Here is an 18,843-nt window from a genome sequence, read left to right on the forward strand (position 1 = left end):
TGGAAACAGGGGCCACGAGATGTGGTGTTTGGTGGGTAGGAGCCCAGACACGGCAGCCGGGCTCCTGCGGTCACACCCCAGCTCTTACCGACTGTGTGACCTTGGCCCAGTGCCTGTCTTCGCCGAGACTCAGTTTTCTTGGCTGTAGGATGGGGATGGCAGGTGCCTCCAGCTCACCGGGTCTCTGGGAGGAACACAGGGGCTGATCCATGGGTGTGCCTGGAAGAGCTCCTGGCTCGAGACAGGTGCTGTCTACAGTGTTTGCTCCTGTTACTTCTGGATTTTTCTGGAAACCATAAGTCAGTCAGTGGCAGGTGGGAGGGAAAGAGGGAAGGGGTTTAGAGCCAGCTGCAAAAACCAGTGACCCACAGGTATGAGGTCGAAAGGGGTCTGTGTCCACGTCCTGACTTGGTCTCCCTGTACACATCCACCCATGGCAGCGTAAAGCACACAGCCAGCCTCGGGCACTGGAGTCCGAGGGCCCGGCCGTGAATCCTTGCTCTGAGCGGCCTAGCTGCTTGAACTCAGGAGGCACGAGGGGCCTTGCTCTCTCACCTGTAGGGCGGGTGCGACACCCTTGTCCTCAGGTGCCTGTTCTGAGGACTCAGTGAGCCGGGCTGTGTCCACTGCCCGGCCTGGTAAGTGCTTAGTAGCCCTCAGCTGGTACCACTGTTAGAACTTATCTCAGGCCAGCAGGCTTTTCTGGGAATTCTTTTCTGTGTGTCCGGCGTTTGCATCTTTCCTCGGAACACTGCAGGATGTGAGCTGGATTCTGAAGGCTGCCACTTTATCATCACTTTATTTGGAGGAAGGAGGGGTGGGAACAGTTCCTACGCCGGGGTTATCTAAACTGTGCATTGTTGGTGAGGGCGAATTGTTTGTTCTCGGGGGGTGGCGGGGGGAGGGTGAGAAGATCTTCCTCTTTTTTGGAATAGAGTATAGACAGACATACAGCTTATTAACAGATACAGTGTACTGAGAGAGCAATGAAGGAAAATGTTGAAAAAGCTCCTTGGGGCGGCCGGGGGCAGAGGGGTCCAACTGAATGAAAAGAAGGTTGAAAAACAGCGAATTCTGGGACTTCCCTGGTGGCCCAGTGGTTAGAACTCCACGCTTCCACCGCAGGGGGCACAGGTTCGACACCTGGTTGGGGAACTAAGATCGCACAAGCCGCACGGCGGTGCCAACAAAACAAAACAAAACAAAACAAAAAACAGCGAATTCTATACATCAGGGAACCCCAGGCCCATAGGACCACAGATTAGGCCTGGGGTCCGGGGCCGTCCTCTGCTTAGGCCAGGTTCCAGCACAGACGAAGGGGCTTAAACAGCAGGAATGTATTTTCTCACAGTTCTGCAGGCTGGAACTGTGGAAGCAAGGTGTGGGTACTGTTGCTTTTGTCTGAGGCCTCTCTGCTTGGCTTATAGGTGGTCAGCCCTGTGTGTGTGTCTGTGTCCTAATCTCCAGTCAGGTTGGATTAGGACCCACCCTAATGACCTCGTTTTACCTCCGGCGCCTCTTCCTGGGCTCAGGTCCTGGGGTTAGGACTTCAGCGTCTGACTCTGAGCGGGACACGTTTCAGCCCATGACAGCCCTCCGTGCTCCGGAAGATAGAAGGAACGAGGGTCTGGGAACCTGGCTGTGGTGGCGAGGAGGAGGAATCCGGGGAGCTGGGTGACTAGCCCCTTCGGCGGCCACAGGGAAGTCTCCGGAGAGGCTTACCAGGCCTCGCGGCCACGCTGCAGACACCAGCTGCGTGTCCCTCGGGGCCCCTGGGAGCCGAGGTGACCAGAGCAGAGTCGGTGCCACGTGGTCTCCGCCAGACCCTCTCCCCGTCTTTGACCCTGTGTGATAACACACCATTAACCTCCCCCTGTCTGGAGCAGCCCTGACCGTCGTGCCCTCTCGTTCCAGGTCGGACTATGATGACTGGAGACCGTCCCTGGCCAGCTTGCTTCAGCCCATTCCATTCCCCAAAGAGTAAGTCCCGCACTCGTGCCCAGCACCCTCCGGCCTGAAAGGGCAACCTCCGCCGGCCCCCCCGGCCTTAGCAGGGGGGCCGATCAGGTCCCGGGACGCACCGGGGGGCGCCACAGACGACAGCGGGAGATGGAGATGGAGGTGTTGGTCCTCGGCTGTGGGACCCCGAGGAGGCTCACGCCCACCCCCCAAAATGGGGAAATCACCTGCTTGCATGGCTAGATGACGGCTTCACTGAGCTGGGAGTGCAAAGCCCTCCCCCCCCCCCCCCCCCCGTGCGGTCACGTCAGCGGTGTTTACTGTGCGTCAGGCAGGCGTAGGAAAACCTGCGTCTCCCGTCTGTCTGTCTCCGAGGGCCAGAGTGAAAATCCAAACTCTCTGGTAGATAATGGCCTGAGGAGAAGGCTTTGTGGACATCACCAGGCCCTAAATTAGCCTGCAGGCCTGTTTTGATAGCTGTGAGGAAGCCAGGCCCCAGGAGGCAGCCCCCGGGGAGCCTGTGTTTATGAAATGCGGCTCTCGGGGGTGGGGGTGGGGGGCGCATTACACTCAGTAATTACCCCGTTTGCCGGCCCGGCTGGTCCCCCGAGCCCCCAGGATTTGAGGCTGGAGAAATCCGACTCCTGAGAGCGGTGGCGTCTCGTTGGCTGCAGTCGCTGTTCCCACAGCTCCGGGGATACACCTGACGGTGGGCCCACGAGGCCACTGGCCCCGAGGAGGGTCCCCGGTTGCGCGCGGATGAGTGGTGGTAATGAGCGCGGCCGTGCCTCGGTGGTGGAACGATTCACAAGCACACCTGGGTCCCTGGTGCCCACGTGCAGACGTGCTCACGTGCGCCCTCCCGGAGCGCCGCTCCTGCTTACTCTGGGCTCGGGACTAGGTGCTGCCATCATCCCCATTTCACATTAGAATTACCCTCCTTTTAGAGCAAGCAGGGGCCTGGGCAGCTCGGCCCGTTCCCCTTCCTCCGATCCATGCCATGTCGAGTGCGGACACGATGTCGGTGTCTCACGCTCAACGTCTTCTTCATTCTTGGAATCAGGCAGAAAGCCTGCCGCCCCCAGAGGAAGGGCCCTGGGTCACTGTGCTGTTGCGAACGCCCCGCTCACTGCGGGTTTTCCCTTTGTTTCTGTTCCAGAGCTCTCGCGCACGAGAAGTTCACCAAGTGAGTATCTGGGCAACGCCCTGGTTACCTTCTTCCGGGACGAGAGTCCTCTGTCCTGCGGGCGTCCCCCAGCAGCCGGCCCTCCTTCCGGCCCGGCCTCATCACGTGCCTTCTGGGAGGCGAGGATGGCTCCTCCCGGAAGTTCTCCCGGGATGCGTGTCCAGGCCCATCCAGGCGTCTCCTGATCCCGCCAGCTCAGCCGGTGCCCCGCCCCTCCCCAGCTCTGTCCTCAGCGCCCCCATCCCGGCCCAGCCCAGCCAGGACCCTGGGCATGACTCTGCCCCTACCCCGTCTCTTTCAGGGAACTGAAGTACGTGATTCAGAGGTTCGCCGAAGACCCGCGACAAGAGGTGAGGCCTCCCTCTCCCTCGCAGGCACACGGTCCAGGCTGCAGCGGGGCGCGTGTGGCCCTCTCAGGGCCCCCTTGTCCCCCGCGGGCACCCGTAACAGTTTACAAAGGCTCCTTTGCCTTGTGCCTAAACACAGCCCCCAACCCACGTGTCCAAGCCTGGCCCGTAATGCGAGTGTTTTACTGTAAACTGAGGCTCACCAGAGGTGTTTCCCACCGCCTGTTTCTCCTTAGGGCACGGGCCGTGCTTTAGGGCCAGGCTGGCGCCGGGGCTCCTAACCAGCTCTGAGATGTGGCTCCTCCTCTCTGGTCCTGCCGTTCTGAGTATCGGCGGGCCAGGGAAGCAGTCGGAGCCGGGATCTGAGCCGGGTGTTATTTCCCGGGCGTGGTGGCCTAGGGCCTCCCCGAGGGGCCGCTCTGCGCCCCCAACAGCTGGGCTTCAGGGTGAGGGCGGCGGCCTTCCCTCCCAGAGCCCCTGTGTGGGAACAAGGACTCAGAGCGGGCTGGGAACCCACCCCAGCCGTTCTCCCATCGCATCACTGTAATGACAACAGCAGCCTTCACTGGGTGCTCATGCTGGGTCAGTGTCAGGCACGTGCGTTTTCTCATTTAATCCTCACAACCACCCTATGACCAGGCGCTACCATCATCCCCATTTTACGTTGGCATTACCCTCCTTTTAGGGTTGAGAAAACTGGGGTTACATACCCAAGATCACACAACTGGTACGTTGGCCGAGGCCCGATCCTCACCCAGGGAGTTAGGCTCCAGAAGGGACCAGCCCTGCAGCGTGCCCAGCGGGCCAGGCGGGGCTGCCCTGAGGCGCTCAGGCCCCTTCTCTGTGCCCACGGAGTCTGGGGCATGAGGGGTCCGGTTCCCAGGCAGGGACAGAGGTGGACACGTGCACCCCTAGCAGAGCCGGGGGATGAGGGAGGGAGTTCTTCTCGGTGGAGCCAGAGTATATTCTAAAGAGGCCACACTACAAAGCCTGGTTCGAGAAGGATCTAGAAGGATCTAGTTCTAAAACACCATGATTCTACAGCTGACTCCAAAAGCGACCCTCAGGCAGAAGCCGTAGACAGGGAGCTTTTAAACCTCTGGGCACCAGCGATGGTCTCCATTCTTCTTAAACCTGAGCCGTCCCTCGCCGTGCGTGAAGGCAAGAGTCTCAGGGTTCCCCTGGAAAGTGAGGCTTCCTTTCAGACACCGACTTTGAAGTTGATGAATAAAAGCGGCACCAGCCGCAAGCCAGAGCGGAGCGGCAGTGCCAAGTGCCAGGAGGGAAATTTCCCAGGCCGGGTAACACCCGGGAGGCGGCTGAGGACGCGGCCCGCCGGCAGGCCCCTCTTGCCAGCCTCGCCTCCAGCTTCTGCCCGGCTCCTCCTCTGATTTCCTCTCCTGCTTCTCTTCCCCTCTCCCCTCTCCTCGTCATTGCTCTCTCCCCCCCCCACCTTCTCCCTCCCAGATGGAGCCATAGTTGTTTCCTTACAAATTCTTTGCTGTATCTGTTGGACAGAGCTGCACACTCTTGCTTCCTTGTTTCTTTGAAGTAGCTAAGTTAACGTCCCGTAGTCTTCCAACTCAGAGGGAGAAGTCAAAGCCCTGCCGCCCCTGCTTTCTGTTTACTTGTGCGTGGGTTGTGATCAACTGAATGTCTGTGAGTAAGTGACTCTTGGCAGGGGCTCGTCCTTCACTCCTGAAGGAAATGACGGGGCTCTTGTCTCAGCTCTCTTCTGAGGACGGGGAGGAGGAGGAGAAACAAAGGCCTCGGTTTCTCTCTCTCGCTGCAATTACAGCAGGGCCGGGCTGGATGTGGAATTCCTCCCACATGTGTACACGTGTTTGCACACACGCCACCCACACACAGACGCATGGAGCCCCCTGGGGAGGAAGCGGAGAGCCACAGAGAGAGCTGTGCTTCGGGCAGCACTGAAATCGCCCCCGACTCTGGACAGAGACCCTTTCTCCTAAGGAGAGGATGTCAGGGTCCCAGACAGAGAGAGAGAGAGAGAGAGAGAGATCGGCGGGACAAAGGCAAAGCCGGGGGACAGCACCCATGAGGGTGAAGTAGGGAAGCAGGCAGACCCCCAGAGGTGGAGGGGCAAACGCCCCAAAAGTGAGGGAGTAGGGCAGAGGTTCAGAGAGAAAGGAGAGCAGAGAGAGAGAGAGAGGAATTGGAGACACACGGACGGGGACAGAGACCCAGACAGAGAAAGGAGAAAAGAATGCCCCCATCAGAGGCACAGGAGACAGCGGCACAGAGGTCCCTTTGCGCCCCTCTACCCCGGCTTTGGCCACAGACTTGCTCTATTCAGGGCAAGTAAACAAGCCAGGGTCCGGCCCTCCGTCCCGAGGAGCTGGAGTTCCCCTGTTTATGGATATCAGAGTTTTTCCCAAAAGGCCGTCCGTGGAATTTAGTAGAAGGCTGGGCGGGTCTGCACTAAACTAAGTTAAACCAGTTCCTTAACTGTGGGAGTTGTCTGGGCCTCTGCCATTTGCGTGTGCGGATCGCGGGCCCCCGTCATCATGGGTCTGCGGGGGCTGACCAAGCGCTCTCCCCCTGCGGCAGGTCCACTCGTGCCTGCTGAGCGTGCGAGCCGGCAAGGACGGCTGGTTCCAGCTCTACAGCCCCGGAGGGGTGGCCTGCGACGATGACGGGGAGCTCTTCGCCAGCATGGTACGTGCGGGGCGGGGGTGGGAGTGAGCGGAGCCAAGGGCGGGCGCGTTGGCTTCCCCTCCCCTGACCAGTGAGAGAGCCGCCCCGAGCCCGCTGGGGCCAGCCCTGCGATGTCCAGGCTGAAAGGATGCTGGTGATGAAGATGCTGATGGGGACGGCGGCCACGAGCGTCACTTCCTCATCTCTTAGCTGAGCAGGCCCCGAGCCAAAGGCTCCCCCCACCTCTTGCAGACGTCACAGGTGTTAGCTGCCCAAGCCCACCGGGTTCACAGTAGCGCGTTGCTTGGTTCAAGGGACTGAGCACGTCATGGGCACAGGTATCCCAGAAGGCGCTGCAGATCCATCCGCCAGCTCGTCTGGCTGGTCCTTGCCCCGATACGCCAAGGTCAGGATGACCGGCCCCCCTTGGAGATGAGGCAGCTGAGATCACCAGACCAGTAACCACATCGCTGGTGACTCCTGATACTTTCCCTGTGCACTGTGACCGACAGCTCACATGCACGATCTTTCTTAATCTTCACGGCAGCCCTCTCCCTTAACTACCTCGGTGGGGCAACAGGCACAGAGAGGTGCAGTGGCTTGCCCGAGGTCCCACAGGCCTCCGGCCTCCAAGCTCCTCCCTCGGCGAGGCCCACGCTGTCCAGAGCCGGCCCTTCTTCCAGTAGCAGCGAGTGCCCGTCTTGCGAAAGGAGGCACAGATGCCCCTTCCCCAGGGCAGATGCTCCTCTAGGCGGCCAGCGACCTCACCTAGCCCGCTTGCTGACCAAACCAACTCCGTTCCACAGTCACTCATGTTCCAGAGCTTGAGAAAGGCGCGAGCCTAGGCCAGCCGTGGCTAAGGTCGCAGCCCTGCTACACGCTAGCCTGATGACCTCGGGTCAGTAACTTGCCTCCCGGGGCTTCGGTTTCCTCGTCTGTGAAACGGGGAGCGTAGTCCTGGCGTCTCGGGACGACCGTGGTGATTGCCTGTGGTGCTATATGCGAGGCACCGGGCCAGCGCCCAGCGCGCAGTGAGGGCGCACAAGTGACGGGTGTGGTTATTCTCATCCCTACTGGGCAGCCGGTTCAGTGGGATGAGCAGCTCATAGCGCTCTCCGCAGTGAACTTGGCAGTGTGTGCGCAGTGACGACAGACCCCAGCACTGCCTCTGGGTCCTCTCTGGAAAGGGGCTTATTTTTAGGTTCCTTTCCTTACGCACTTGCTCTCCACACCTCGCCTGCTGCCTGACGTGTCCCCTTTGAGTACCCTGTGTGTCCTGGAAACGCTGGCCTTGCCTGCCCGCACCACCTCTCACAGGCTTCTCTGCTGTGATGTCACAGCTTCACCATGGCGACGCCCCGTGGTCCCCCCCCCACCCCCACCCCCACCCCTTGGCGCGGGGACTGTGAGAGAGAGAAGTCAGGGAGCTGGCAGCTCCCCAGCCTGGGAGATTGCATTTGTATGCCAGAGTTGTTGGTGATGGAGCAGAAAAGAATATACGTGGGGAAGGAAGCAGGCAGCCCCTGGATGGTGATGCGTCGTTTCCATGGAGACACGTGGCACGATTGAGGTCCCCTTGATTAGGCTGCCATTTCCAACCACAGAAGGGCATTTGCTCTAACATGAAGTCAGGGGGAGAACACACCAGGTGTTCGGGCCTCCCAGCTGTTGGCTGGGGACCCTTGCCCTTGGGCACGCATCTCCAGATGCACCAGAAAGAAACACATTTTTCTTAATGGCCGCCCTGCAGATAACCCAAGATGGAGCAGAATTTGCCAGTTCTTGGGTTCCCGGGGCAGGCGGTCACTCAGAATACCTCTGGGACTCACGGGGGGCTTGGGAAGAGGAGACGGGGCTCCATACTGTTCCCTGCCCTGCGTGTAAGGGGTGGGCCTGTGCAGCCTAAGCAGGGGCTGCCGAGAAGTTTCCGCCAGGTTTGACAGTGCCAAGACCCAGAGGGCCAGATGTCAGCAGAGTCCCGACGGGGGCGGGAGAGGGGGCTTTTGTGCGTGTGTATGGAGCGGGGGTAAAACATATATAACGTAAATCTTACCACCTTAACCATTTTTTAAAACATTTTTTATCGAAGTATAGTTGATTTACGATGTTGTGTTCATTTCTGCCCACCCGAACCATTTTTAAGTGTACGGTTCTGTAGCGTCAAGTGCACCGACAGTGTTCTTGCAGCCACCACCACCATCCATCTCCAAACTTCCATCTTCCGAAACCGAAACTGTCCCCGCTGTAAACACTGACTCCCCACGCCCTCCCCCAGCCCCGACACCCCACCCCACCCCCGCTTCTCCTTTCTGTCTCTGTAGTCTGACCCTAGGTCCCTCCCATGAGCGGGACCCTACAGGATATGTCCTTCTGTGACCGGCTGGCTTCATGCAGCACAGTGTCCTCGAGGTTCATCCACACGGGAGCCGCTGTCAGGGAGGGGTCCTTTGAATCCCCCAGGGAGAGTCCGGTGATCGTTGCAGATGCAGTGTCCAGACTGCGTGTGGGGTGTGTCTGATCAGTGTCTTTTGGTCTCACGGTCCCTGTAGCACGCAGAAGGCAGGCACCGCGGGCCACAGCCCACGGCCGTCACTGCCCTTCACCTGGCCCATCTCTCCTCACAGGTGCACATCCTCATGGGCTCCTGTTACAAGACCAAAAAATTCCTGCTCTCCCTGGCAGAAAACAAGCTGGGACCCTGCATGCTCCTGGCGCTGAGGGGGAACCAGACCATGGTGGAGGTGAGGAGCTGGCCCGAGTCCCTGGTAAGGTTGCCAACTCTCCCAGGACTTCATCCTTGTTGATGGAGCACCTTCTAGGAGCCCCGAGTTGTTACAAGAGCTGGGGACACGGCGGCGGACGAGGCAGGCACGACCCCAGCCCTCCTGAGCTCAGCGGGAGCGGGAGACCTTCATCAAACCATCTGCTAATTTCATTTTAATTTCACTTTTGATCCACGTGGGTCCAAGGGATCGACTGGGCAGGTTTCTGTTCCGTTTGTCTGTTGCTGCAGAACAGACCACCCGCCAATGGGGGCTTCAAACAATCATGCTCATCTATTTGCTCCTGGGTCTTGGGTTGACTGGGCTTAGCTGGCCGCTTCTCACGCTGAGCGTCCAATGGGGTCGCAGTCAGATGGGGGTGGGCTAGGCCCTCCCAAGGCTGCTTCCCTCACATGTCTGGCGCTGGCCTGAGGGGACTCGACCAGCAGACGCTGGAGCAGCTGGGGCTGCCAGGCCGCCGTCCACACAGCAGCCTTGGTCGTTGCCTCCTCACTCACCGAGGAGCACACACCAGCCCCGGGCACTCACGTCACCTCCGTCTCCCCCAAAGTGCCCAGAAGCCTGGGACTTCCAGAGCCACTGTCCAAAGAGACCTGGCAGAAGCTATATCTCTTTTCCTGACTCAGCCTGAGAAGTCCGGCAGCATCACTTCTGCCAGGCTCTGGCCATTAGAGGTCGGTCCCCAGGACTTCCCTGGCGGTCCAGTGGTTAAGACTCCACGCTCCCAGTGCAGGGGGCATGGGTTCAATCCCTGGTCAGGGAACCAGATCCCACACGCATGCCGCAACTAAAGATTGGCGTGCCGCAACTAAGACCCAGTGCAGTCAAATAAGTAAATATTTAAATTTAAAAAAAAAAAAGAAAGAAAAAAAGAAGTGAGTCACCGAGGCCAGGCCCATAGTCAAGGGGATGGGAATTAGACTTCACCTCTCAGCAGAGAGAGCATCAAAGAATTTGACTCCCAGAGCTTTCCGTGGAAAAGCAAAGGGATAGAAAGAGGTGTCTTGTCTTTCGGGCTCTACCGGGCCATAGGGGCCCGGCGTGCATTGTGCCCACAGATGTTAACCAGGAGCTACCACGCGCTGTGTGTGTGCACTGATGTTCCCGTGACACAGAGGGGCCACTGGGGCAGGCGATCCCCCCGGCATGGCACAGCCGGACGTGCAGGGAGCGGGGAGAGAACGAGACCGGGGAACACGCGTGCGTGTGCCGAGCTTGGCCGCCTCCCCAGGCGTGAGGGGCTCTTGGGACAGGCTGAGGGTTCAGGCCGGCGCGCCTTCGAGGACCAGCCCCGGCCAGAGTCTCGGGCTGGCCGTAACTCGGTAACTCTCCCCCCGGCTCTTGGCAGATCCTGTGCTTGATGCTGGAATACAACATCATCGACAACAACGACACGCAGCTGCAGATCATCTCGACCCTGGAGAGCACGGCCGTGGGGAAGCGCATGTACGAGCAGCTGTGCGAGCGGCAGCGGGAACTGAAGGAGCTGGTGAGTCCGCGCCCCGCCCCCCGCCTCCGGACCCGCCCCGCCTCCGCGCCCGCCCCGCCTCCCGGCCCCCCGCCCCCCGCCCAGCAGCGAGAGCGCGTGGCTGCCCTGATCTGGCCTGAGCCCAGGGACGGCCGCGCTGCGCGGGCCTCCACCGCACCGACTCCTCCTCCGGACCCGCAGAGGTCGGGATTGCCACCCGCCACTTTCCAGATGATCAGAGAGGCTGAGTCTGTGGCGCGAAGTCAAACAGCCCATATGGGCCTGGTCACGGCCACATCCTGTGTCACCCTCCGAGCCAAGCCCGGCAGTGGCTGTCTGTGCCCCTCCTCCCGCCCTCCCTCCCCCACTTCCCTCAGGCCCTTCATTTCAGGGCACGGGGCTTGATTTCCAAACGCCAGCACCCATACCTCCCGGCCAAAGGGCTTTCTCTGTCCACGGGCACAGCAGGACAGAGGGGTGGAGACTTCACGCCCCCTGGTCTCCTGGGGCAGCGCTCAGCCGGTGACTGGCGGGAGAGGTGGGGTCTCTCTGTGAGATGTGACTTCGCCACCATTTCCCAGAGGCCCAGGGGTGGCTGGGGTGATCCCAGCCTCTTCCTTTAGGGGCTTTTGTGGTCTCAGTTCCCCACTCCCCTGCTGGGGTTTCTTGGGATTGCCTCTCTGATAAACCACCTGCCCTCAGACCTGGCCTCGGGGTCTGCCCCTGAGACAAAGACCACCATGTTGCCTGCCCCTACCAAGAAATACAGACAGTGCCATGAGAGGTGTCACTGGAGGTGCGGGTACCGGGTGAGGGCTCAGGGCAAAGTGGGTCGTAACCAGTCTGGCTTCTGTTGCAGCAAAGGAAAGGCGGGCCCACCAGGCTAACACTGCCCTCCAAGTCCACAGTGAGTTGGTTTCATTCTCCTGCAGGGCTGGGAGGGAGGAAGCGGGTTGTCCTCCCTGGTGGGGAACAGCAGACAGTGCCTGCTGGAGGTGATGGGAGGAGGTGAACAGGGACCCTATGGTACTTCCCTCCCTAGGAGGGAACTGGGTTGCAGGAAACCAAACATTATGATAAAGATTAATGTTGATATTAATGTTAATCTGTTACCAGTCATTCATAATGATGACAATAATAGCTCATGTACGTTGAGGATTCACGTACCAGATAAATTGTGCTGATAGTTCATTTTATCTTATGACAAGAAGCCTATCACGTTGCTGCCTCTTTCCTCCCCCGTTTTACAAGGTCTTCAGGGATCTTAGTTCCTTCTATCCTGCCGCCCCACGGTCCTTGGCACTAGCTTCCACCTCATAGTCCAAACTGGCTGCTCAAGCTCCAGCCATCTTATCTCCATTCAAGCCAGGAGGAAGGAGAAAGAGGCAAAGAGGAACACGCCCCTTCCCTTTAAGGACCTTCCTGGAAGTCCTGCGGGACACGTCTGCTTGTATACCCTTGTCCGGGGTTTAGCATGTGGCCCCACCTAGCTGGGAGATTAGCCTTAATCCAGGGCAGCCAGTTGGCAGCTAAAACTCAAGGCTTCTATCACAAAGATGGAAGGGACCCTCAATGACCTCAGAGTCTAGTGTTCACATACTCCTTGAAAGGGCCTCAGTGTTTGTGGGTGGGAAATGGGCGCAAGCTCCCGCCTGGGAAAGTGACACGGTCAGACACACATGCACGCACACGCCTGTGGGAGAGACGTGGCCTCGGAATACCCCACTGGTGACTCAGACAGTGAGTCACAGCTCCGAAGGCTTTCTCCAGCTAGGCAGCTGCCACCACGGAGACGTGGAGGCAGCCGCGCCCTCCCTGACACCCCGTTTTGTCCCAACCCACTGGACCATGCTCTCCTCCCCGCCACCGCTTTCTGTGGGGCTGGGGAGGGGCGGCTCAGGGCCTCGGGGAGCTGCTGGCAGCCCCAGGCATCCTGAGACCCCGCCTGCCCGTCCCGTCTGCAGGATGCTGACTTGGCTCGTTTGCTGAGCTCTGGCTCCTTCGGAAACCTGGAGAACCTCAGTTTGGCCTTCACCAACGTAACCAGTGCCTGCGCTGAGCACCTCATCAAACTGCCTTCTCTCAAGCAGCTAAACCTGTGGTCCACTCAGGTACATATGGCCTGCCCTGCCCCCTGCGCCCTCCTCCGTGCCCACCGCACCCCTGCCCCAGACCTGCCCTGCACCCTCCTCCATGGCTGCCTTTCCGCCCGGAACCCACGGGTCCCGTCGCTTGATCACCGCGCCCCCTCCACGGCTCAGCGCCCACGTCCCCCAGAGGGCCCCAGGCCAGAGAAGGTTTAGCCCCTCGTGAAGCCCAGTGGCCCGTCCCACAGTTGGAGTCGCCAAGGCCCAGAGCGGGGACGTGCCCGGCACAGCTGCCACGTGACACAGGTCTCACGCCCCTGCCCGGGGGGTGTGCAGGCGGCTGGCGGGCCGCCTCCTTGTAACAATGACCACAGCACACGGCGCTCGCTGCCCGTGCTTAGTACGGATCGGGCTGTTAAACACGTACCAGCACGTGTGGTCTCCGCTCCACTGTGAGCTGCAGGCCCTGCCCACACCCTCAGCTCGCAGAAGAGAACCCGGGCGTCCCCAGCTGCCCTGCTGTCTCACTGTCCCCCCGCCCAGGGAAGGGCCGCCTCGGCCCCCGCTAGCAGCCACGGGTCACTGAGTTCAAAGCCACCCCTGACAGACAGCAACAGCGACTCCAGGGGGGCCCTTGTCTGGTCCACGGCACCGGCAGAAGCTGGATTTGAACCCGGCCAGGGCACTGGAGTCTCTGGAGAGAAGCGAGGGCGGCCCAGGCCCTGAGGCGTGGAGGCCATGGGCCCCAGGCCTGGGCTCTGTCCTGTCTCCTTCATCCGCCGCTGCCCCTGCCTCGGGGTCATGGCCCCGGGTGCCCCGGGGAGGCCAGCGTCGGTCTCCAGGCTGAGGAGGTCTCTGCCCCACAGTTTGGAGACGCCGGCCTGCGGCTCCTGTCGGAACACCTCACGATGCTCCAGGTGCTGAACCTGTGCGAGACGCCCGTCACCGACGCCGGCCTGCTGGCCCTCAGCTGTGAGTCCGTCCGTCCATCCCTTCGCCCCTTCGTCCATTCATGCGGCAGGCTGGGCACCATGTGTGCTCCCGGAGCACCTCCTCCCTGCCGGGCGGAAATAGCCCTGCCCTCGTGGAGCTGATACTCTAGAGGAAAAAGGAAGAATGAGTGAGGCCCAGCCCGTGCCCTCCGGACGCCGTCACAGCCCCTGAGGGCGATCGTGTTCCCCTGAGCTGCCGCAGCAGCCGCAGCCCCAGCCACAGCCTTCCCCGGGGAGTTGGTTAGAAATGCAGATTCTCGGGCCCTGCTCCAGACCCGCTGACTCAGAAACGGCACTGTAACAAAGTGCAGGGTGATTCTCACGCACATTAAAGTCTGAGAAGCGCCGCCCTGGTAGAAGGAGCCACAAAATACCCGAGGCACCTAGAACTGCCGATTTCTCTGTACCCTGACCCTAACCTACTAAACTCAAATCTTGGGTGATGTTGAGCCTGGGAATCTGCATTTCCCATTTCCAGGTCCATTGCTTTAGATGAGAGGCCCCGGGCCTCAGCTGGGAGGAATCCAGGAAGGCTTCCCAGGGAGGTGACTGGATCTGGGGATGAAAGACACATGCGTAGGAACTGACCCGGGGGAGGCGTGCCGGGCAGTGGGCATGAGCCCTGCAAGGTCACTGGCATGTTCTGGGTGGCTTGGGAGTGGCTGGGGGCAGGTGACGGGGTGACGGAGGGCAGAGAGGATGAGGTTTAGAGTCACAGCGGGGTCCACCGTCTGCAGTGCGGCAGGCAAGTTCTGGGAGCATTTGGGGTACAGGCAGTGGAGGGACACGACAGAGGGACAAGAAGGGAAAGAGGTTCGGAGGGCAGGAGGAGAACGTGGGCCCCATTCAGATCAGCTCCTGCCTGAAATAGACCTTCTGTACGTAGTGGTCCCGGACTGTGCCTCTGAAACCCCACCTCCCCGGCCCCGTCTCCTAACCAGAGGCCTCAGCAACTCAGTCTGCCCCCAGCTTTTCCATCCTGTACCTGCATCTGCCCCTTGTGGGGTCCCGCTGACCTAATGACTGTGTCTGTCTGTCTGTCCCCGGACAGCCATGAAGAGTCTCTGCAGCTTAAACATGAACAGCACCAAGCTCTCGGCAGACACCTACGAAGACCTGAAGGTAATCCCTTTCTTCCCTCCTTCCTTCCTTCCTTCCTTTGCAAGTGCAAAGGTCCTGAGGCAGAAAGGGTTGGTACGAACTGACTTTGTAGCCAACATGACTACAGTAGAAAGTGAGAGAGGAGACTGGAGCCAGACCGAATAAGCCCTCGCAGGTCACGGAAGGACTCTGGATCTCATCGAAGTTCAGGAGAAAGCTTTCAGACGCTCTAAGCAGGGTAGTGAGCTCTGCTTTTAAAAGCTCGTTCTGGCTGTTATGTGGAAAGCAGGATTTTTGAGGGAGAGTACAAGCAAGGGGTAGCAGCATGGAGAAGGTTTGCAGGGCTGGTGCAGTCACACAGGTGAGACCCAGGACCAGCAGGCTGGGCTAGGTTGGCAACTTAAAATCAAGGAAAGAGAGGATCTGGGTGGTGGAAGGTGGGCACATTTTGTTTGTAAAAACGCATGTCTCGTCAGGGCTGGAGGGGCTGGGCCTTCGGCAGGCTCCTGCCACCCCCTCATCGTGGGCCCGGGGGACTGGGCTCAGCCGCAGAGCCAGCGCCCTGGGAAGGAAGGGCCGGGCCCAGAGTGCACCAGCCCCTGGGCACCCTGGAAGCCCACCTCCAGCAGGGCCTCCCCCTCTCAGCTTCCCCTCCAGCTCAGCCAGACCTGCAGCCTGGGGCCCATTCACTGGCCAAGCCTCCAGACGCCTTCTGTGTGGCAGGCTTGCGCCGGGGACAGGGACACTGAGGTGCGTCGGGCTCACCCCTGCCCAGGAGGGAGCCCAGTCCCGGCAGACAGACACGCGCAGCAGACTGAAGCAGGACGGGGCTCAGGGGCCAGCAGGGAGGGGACCGCCAGCTCCGTTCATGGGGGCGGAAGAGCCCGCACAGAAAGGAGTGGTTAAAGTGAGTCTGCCGGGCAGGCCAGTGCCCAGGAAGCTGGGGAGGCGGGAAGGAAAGGCAGGAGACCGGTTAGCAGCCTCTCTGGACAGCGAAGGCTCGTAAAGAAAAAGTCAGCTGTTCATAAAAGAAGGCAGAGCACAAGCGCGTCTGGGTGGCAGCGACGGGGCGCAGGAGGCCGCTCGGAGGAGTAGCAGGTGGGCTCCTGTGGTCCGGCCACAGATCCCCATGGGGGAGCCTGGGTGGGAAGGATCTCCACCCACCCGCCAGGAACCTGCAGCTTTGGATCCCTCTTCATTCTCCCCGCCGGACTCTTGACAGCCCTGAGGGCACAGGCAGTCTCGGACCGGGTGCTCTGGGTTTGCCCTGCGTTTGGTATCTGGTCCCTCGCCCCGTCCTGTGAGCCAGGGCCTGGACTAGGATTCCCTCCACAGATGAGGAAGCCGGCTCCCGGAGGAGGCCAGGGCTCTCCCCAAGGGCAGGTGGCCTGCAAGTGACAGTGGCGGGGGGGCTCACATCCTGGGTTTCCTGCCCCCAGAGCCAGTGATCCGAAGCCTCTCTGGGGTGGGAACGTGGACTCCCCAGCAGCTATCGCCTGCTTTCTGTGGAGCCACCTGCCGCCTACTTGGTTCTCCCGGAGGTTCCCCAGCTGTGGGCTCGGGAGCCCCCGATGGTGACAGCGTGGGCAGGGCACAGAGGGAACGCCAGCCGGCGGGCTGTGGGCTGGAGCTCTGCGCCTCCGGGTTATGGAAGGGACTGGATCTTTCTTGCTCCCCCCAGGCCAAGCTTCCCAACCTGAAGGAGGTGGACGTCCGCTACACGGAAGCCTGGTGAAGCTCCCGCTCGGCAGGAAGGAGAGTTTGCAACTGCGACACGCAACTCTTGACTAATAGCTGTAGAGCCACGGGTCTCGGGGTGCCACCCCGCGTCCTGGCTGTGAGATAGAGGGGGGAGTCTTTCTGGGGGCAGAGGGCGGAGGGGGGAGGGGGTGGGGAGGGGGGTCCGTAAGCACGCCCAGCCCCCACCTAATTCTTTTAGCTTCATAATCGGAAACCTTGACCTGATCTAAAACGGACTTTGTAGCAACCAGAGGAGCGGCAGCGGGTCCGGGAGAGGGTGGGGATGGGGGCACTTGGGGAGGGGGGACCCTTTGTGGATTTTCTTTGCCTCTGTGTTCAACGCCATGTGGGAAGAGTCAACTCTGATGCCATCGTCACGCAACCCCGACGGGCCTGGAGGCCGAGGAAGGACGCTTTCTCCCTCCGAGGCCCTGCCGAGAACTCGCCCTGCCGTCGCCATATCGCCGTGGGACAAGACCCGGTCACGTCATCACACCCACACCCGTCCTGTGTCCTCGCCATTGCTATGCAAAGTGATTCTTGTTGTACATAAGATTTAAATAATGCGCCTATTTAAGAAACGTTGACAAATTGCAGGTCTGGGACCTGCTTCTTATTTATGACGTCTTTGACCCGCCCGCCCTCCCGCCCGCGCGCCGCCGGCCGCCCCGCCCCTGGCGTGTAGTACTGTACAAACCAGTCAGCTGTCAGGGTAGTGGTAGTATTCTTGTTATTTTTTTAAAGGAAACAAACAGACGGGGGAAAAAAAGAAAAAAAAAGAACCTCCTTGGAAAATTAATTGCTTTTTCGTAATGGATTCTCTGTGCTCACGCTCTCATGTCCGTCCGTCTGTCCGGCCGTCTGCCCGCCACGCCACCGTGCGTTTCGATCCCAGAAGTCTCCAGTTTCCTGGAGGGGGGAGGAGAAGTGGGGTCCCCACATTGTCGTCTTTGCTCCTCTACGGCGCCAGCTTTCTCTCGGCCCCCTTTTACACATTTGGAGGGGGAGGGTGCTAACCTGTCCTCCCGTCCGTCCCGCAGGAGAGCTGCCCCGCCCCCTCCCCCGGAGCTCTCCCATCTGCGGTGGCCTCTGCTGCCCCCCCCCCCCCCCCCGTCCCCGCTGAGGCTCTGCGACCTGTGGCCTCCTCGCCGTCCTTTGCCTCCCGCGGTCCCCTCATGCATGCCCGCCTCTCTGCATGGTCTCTCGGGAGAAGAGAGACGTCGCCTCCACCAGCCTGACTGCCCACCCCGCCCACGAATGTGACCACTGCAGCGCAGACGCCCCTCCTGCCCCCTCCGTCCCCACACCTGCCCCTTTGAAGACACACCAACCTCTGTTTCTTTTATAAACAAGCCCTCACTGTACAAAACAGCCCTCATGGTTTACTTGGGGTCCCCTCTCCCCCAAGCCCCTTCTTCTGTTGGTTTAGCACAAACACAGCCCCCCTTCAGCACCTCCAGACCTAACCCCCCAGTCAATGTAATTGTTTTATATATATTTAATCTTATTCAATGGAAACCATGCTTTTGTCGTTTTATACTTTGCTAGGTAGACTTTATTACCCCCCGACTATGCCCTCATTTTTTTAAAAAAGGAAAAAAAAAGAAATTGGGTTTCAGTCTTCATTCATTTTCCGTGCCAGGTTTGATTTCGTGTGTGCGTGTGTGTTCCGTTTCGTGTTTTTTTTTGTTGTTGTTGTTGTTTTCTGTTGTTTGGTTTTATTCGCTCCCCTTCGGTCCCATACTTTACAGCACTCTGGTGCAGGAAGAAGCAGAAGCAAAAAAAAAAAAAATTTAAAAAGAAAAAAAAAAAAAAAAAAGAAGAGCCGAGACATGCCACCTTTTCCCTTCGCACTGTTGCTTTTCCTGATGGTTAATACTACTGTCACGTAGCTGTGTTCAGAGATGTGAAATACTTTCAGGCAAAAATAAACTGTAAGTGACTCATTGACATCTGGCCTTTCTGTGTGGCTTTGAAGGGGCCTCCCAGGGGGATGGGAAGGAACGAGACCTAGGCCGAGAGTTGGGGGCTCGCGGCAGAGCCCTGACACCCTCTCCGAGCGTCCAGGACTCCTCACCCCGGCCCGTCAGGGGGCAGATCTTCCTTTGTCGTGAGGCCGCCCTGGGCATCAAAGGATGTCGAGCAGGCCCCCGCCAGCCCTGACCCACTAGATGCCAGGAGTACCCCTCCACCACCCACTGCAGTTGTAGCCACTGAAAATGTCTCCAGATGGGGCCTAATGTCCCCTGGGGGGGGAAAGAGTCACCCCCGGGGTAGAACCCGGCCGTCCACCTAGATTGCTGTGCGGTAGGGCGTCACGGAAGCTCTAGTCCAGTGAAAGTCTCCAGAAAACGCGGGTTCTGAGCCCCAGGGTCTGGGTGGGGACCGAGACCCTGCATTTCTGAGAAGCTCTGCCTGACGTGGATGCCTCTGGTCTGTGGCGGGCGCCCTGAGGTCCAGCGCCTAGACGCATCCAGCCAGCTGGCTCCTCCCCCAGATAAGAAGTAACTTTCACCTCCAGC

General features: G+C 59.8%; 1 protein-coding gene across 2 annotated transcripts in view; it reads left to right on the plus strand.

The window, feature by feature from the left end:
* The window catches only part of CMIP (c-Maf inducing protein), a 240,068-nt gene extending 221,969 nt beyond the window's left edge, over positions 1 to 18,099 (plus strand). For both annotated transcript variants that reach the window (XM_059046047.2, XM_067019834.1), the window contains 11 exons: positions 1,915 to 1,980; positions 3,119 to 3,145; positions 3,447 to 3,495; positions 6,064 to 6,171; positions 8,775 to 8,891; positions 10,282 to 10,422; positions 11,261 to 11,308; positions 12,366 to 12,512; positions 13,355 to 13,460; positions 14,532 to 14,602; positions 16,263 to 18,099. In XM_059046047.2, coding sequence (XP_058902030.1) covers positions 1,915 to 1,980; positions 3,119 to 3,145; positions 3,447 to 3,495; positions 6,064 to 6,171; positions 8,775 to 8,891; positions 10,282 to 10,422; positions 11,261 to 11,308; positions 12,366 to 12,512; positions 13,355 to 13,460; positions 14,532 to 14,602; positions 16,263 to 16,316 — 934 coding nt within the window. In that variant the 3' untranslated portion in view covers positions 16,317 to 18,099. The remainder of the gene's footprint in view (positions 1 to 1,914; positions 1,981 to 3,118; positions 3,146 to 3,446; positions 3,496 to 6,063; positions 6,172 to 8,774; positions 8,892 to 10,281; positions 10,423 to 11,260; positions 11,309 to 12,365; positions 12,513 to 13,354; positions 13,461 to 14,531; positions 14,603 to 16,262) is intronic.
* The last annotated feature ends 744 nt before the right edge of the window (positions 18,100 to 18,843 follow it).

Source organism: Kogia breviceps, chromosome 18 (genome assembly GCF_026419965.1).
Source record: "Kogia breviceps isolate mKogBre1 chromosome 18, mKogBre1 haplotype 1, whole genome shotgun sequence".
Lineage (NCBI taxonomy): Eukaryota > Metazoa > Chordata > Mammalia > Artiodactyla > Physeteridae > Kogia > Kogia breviceps.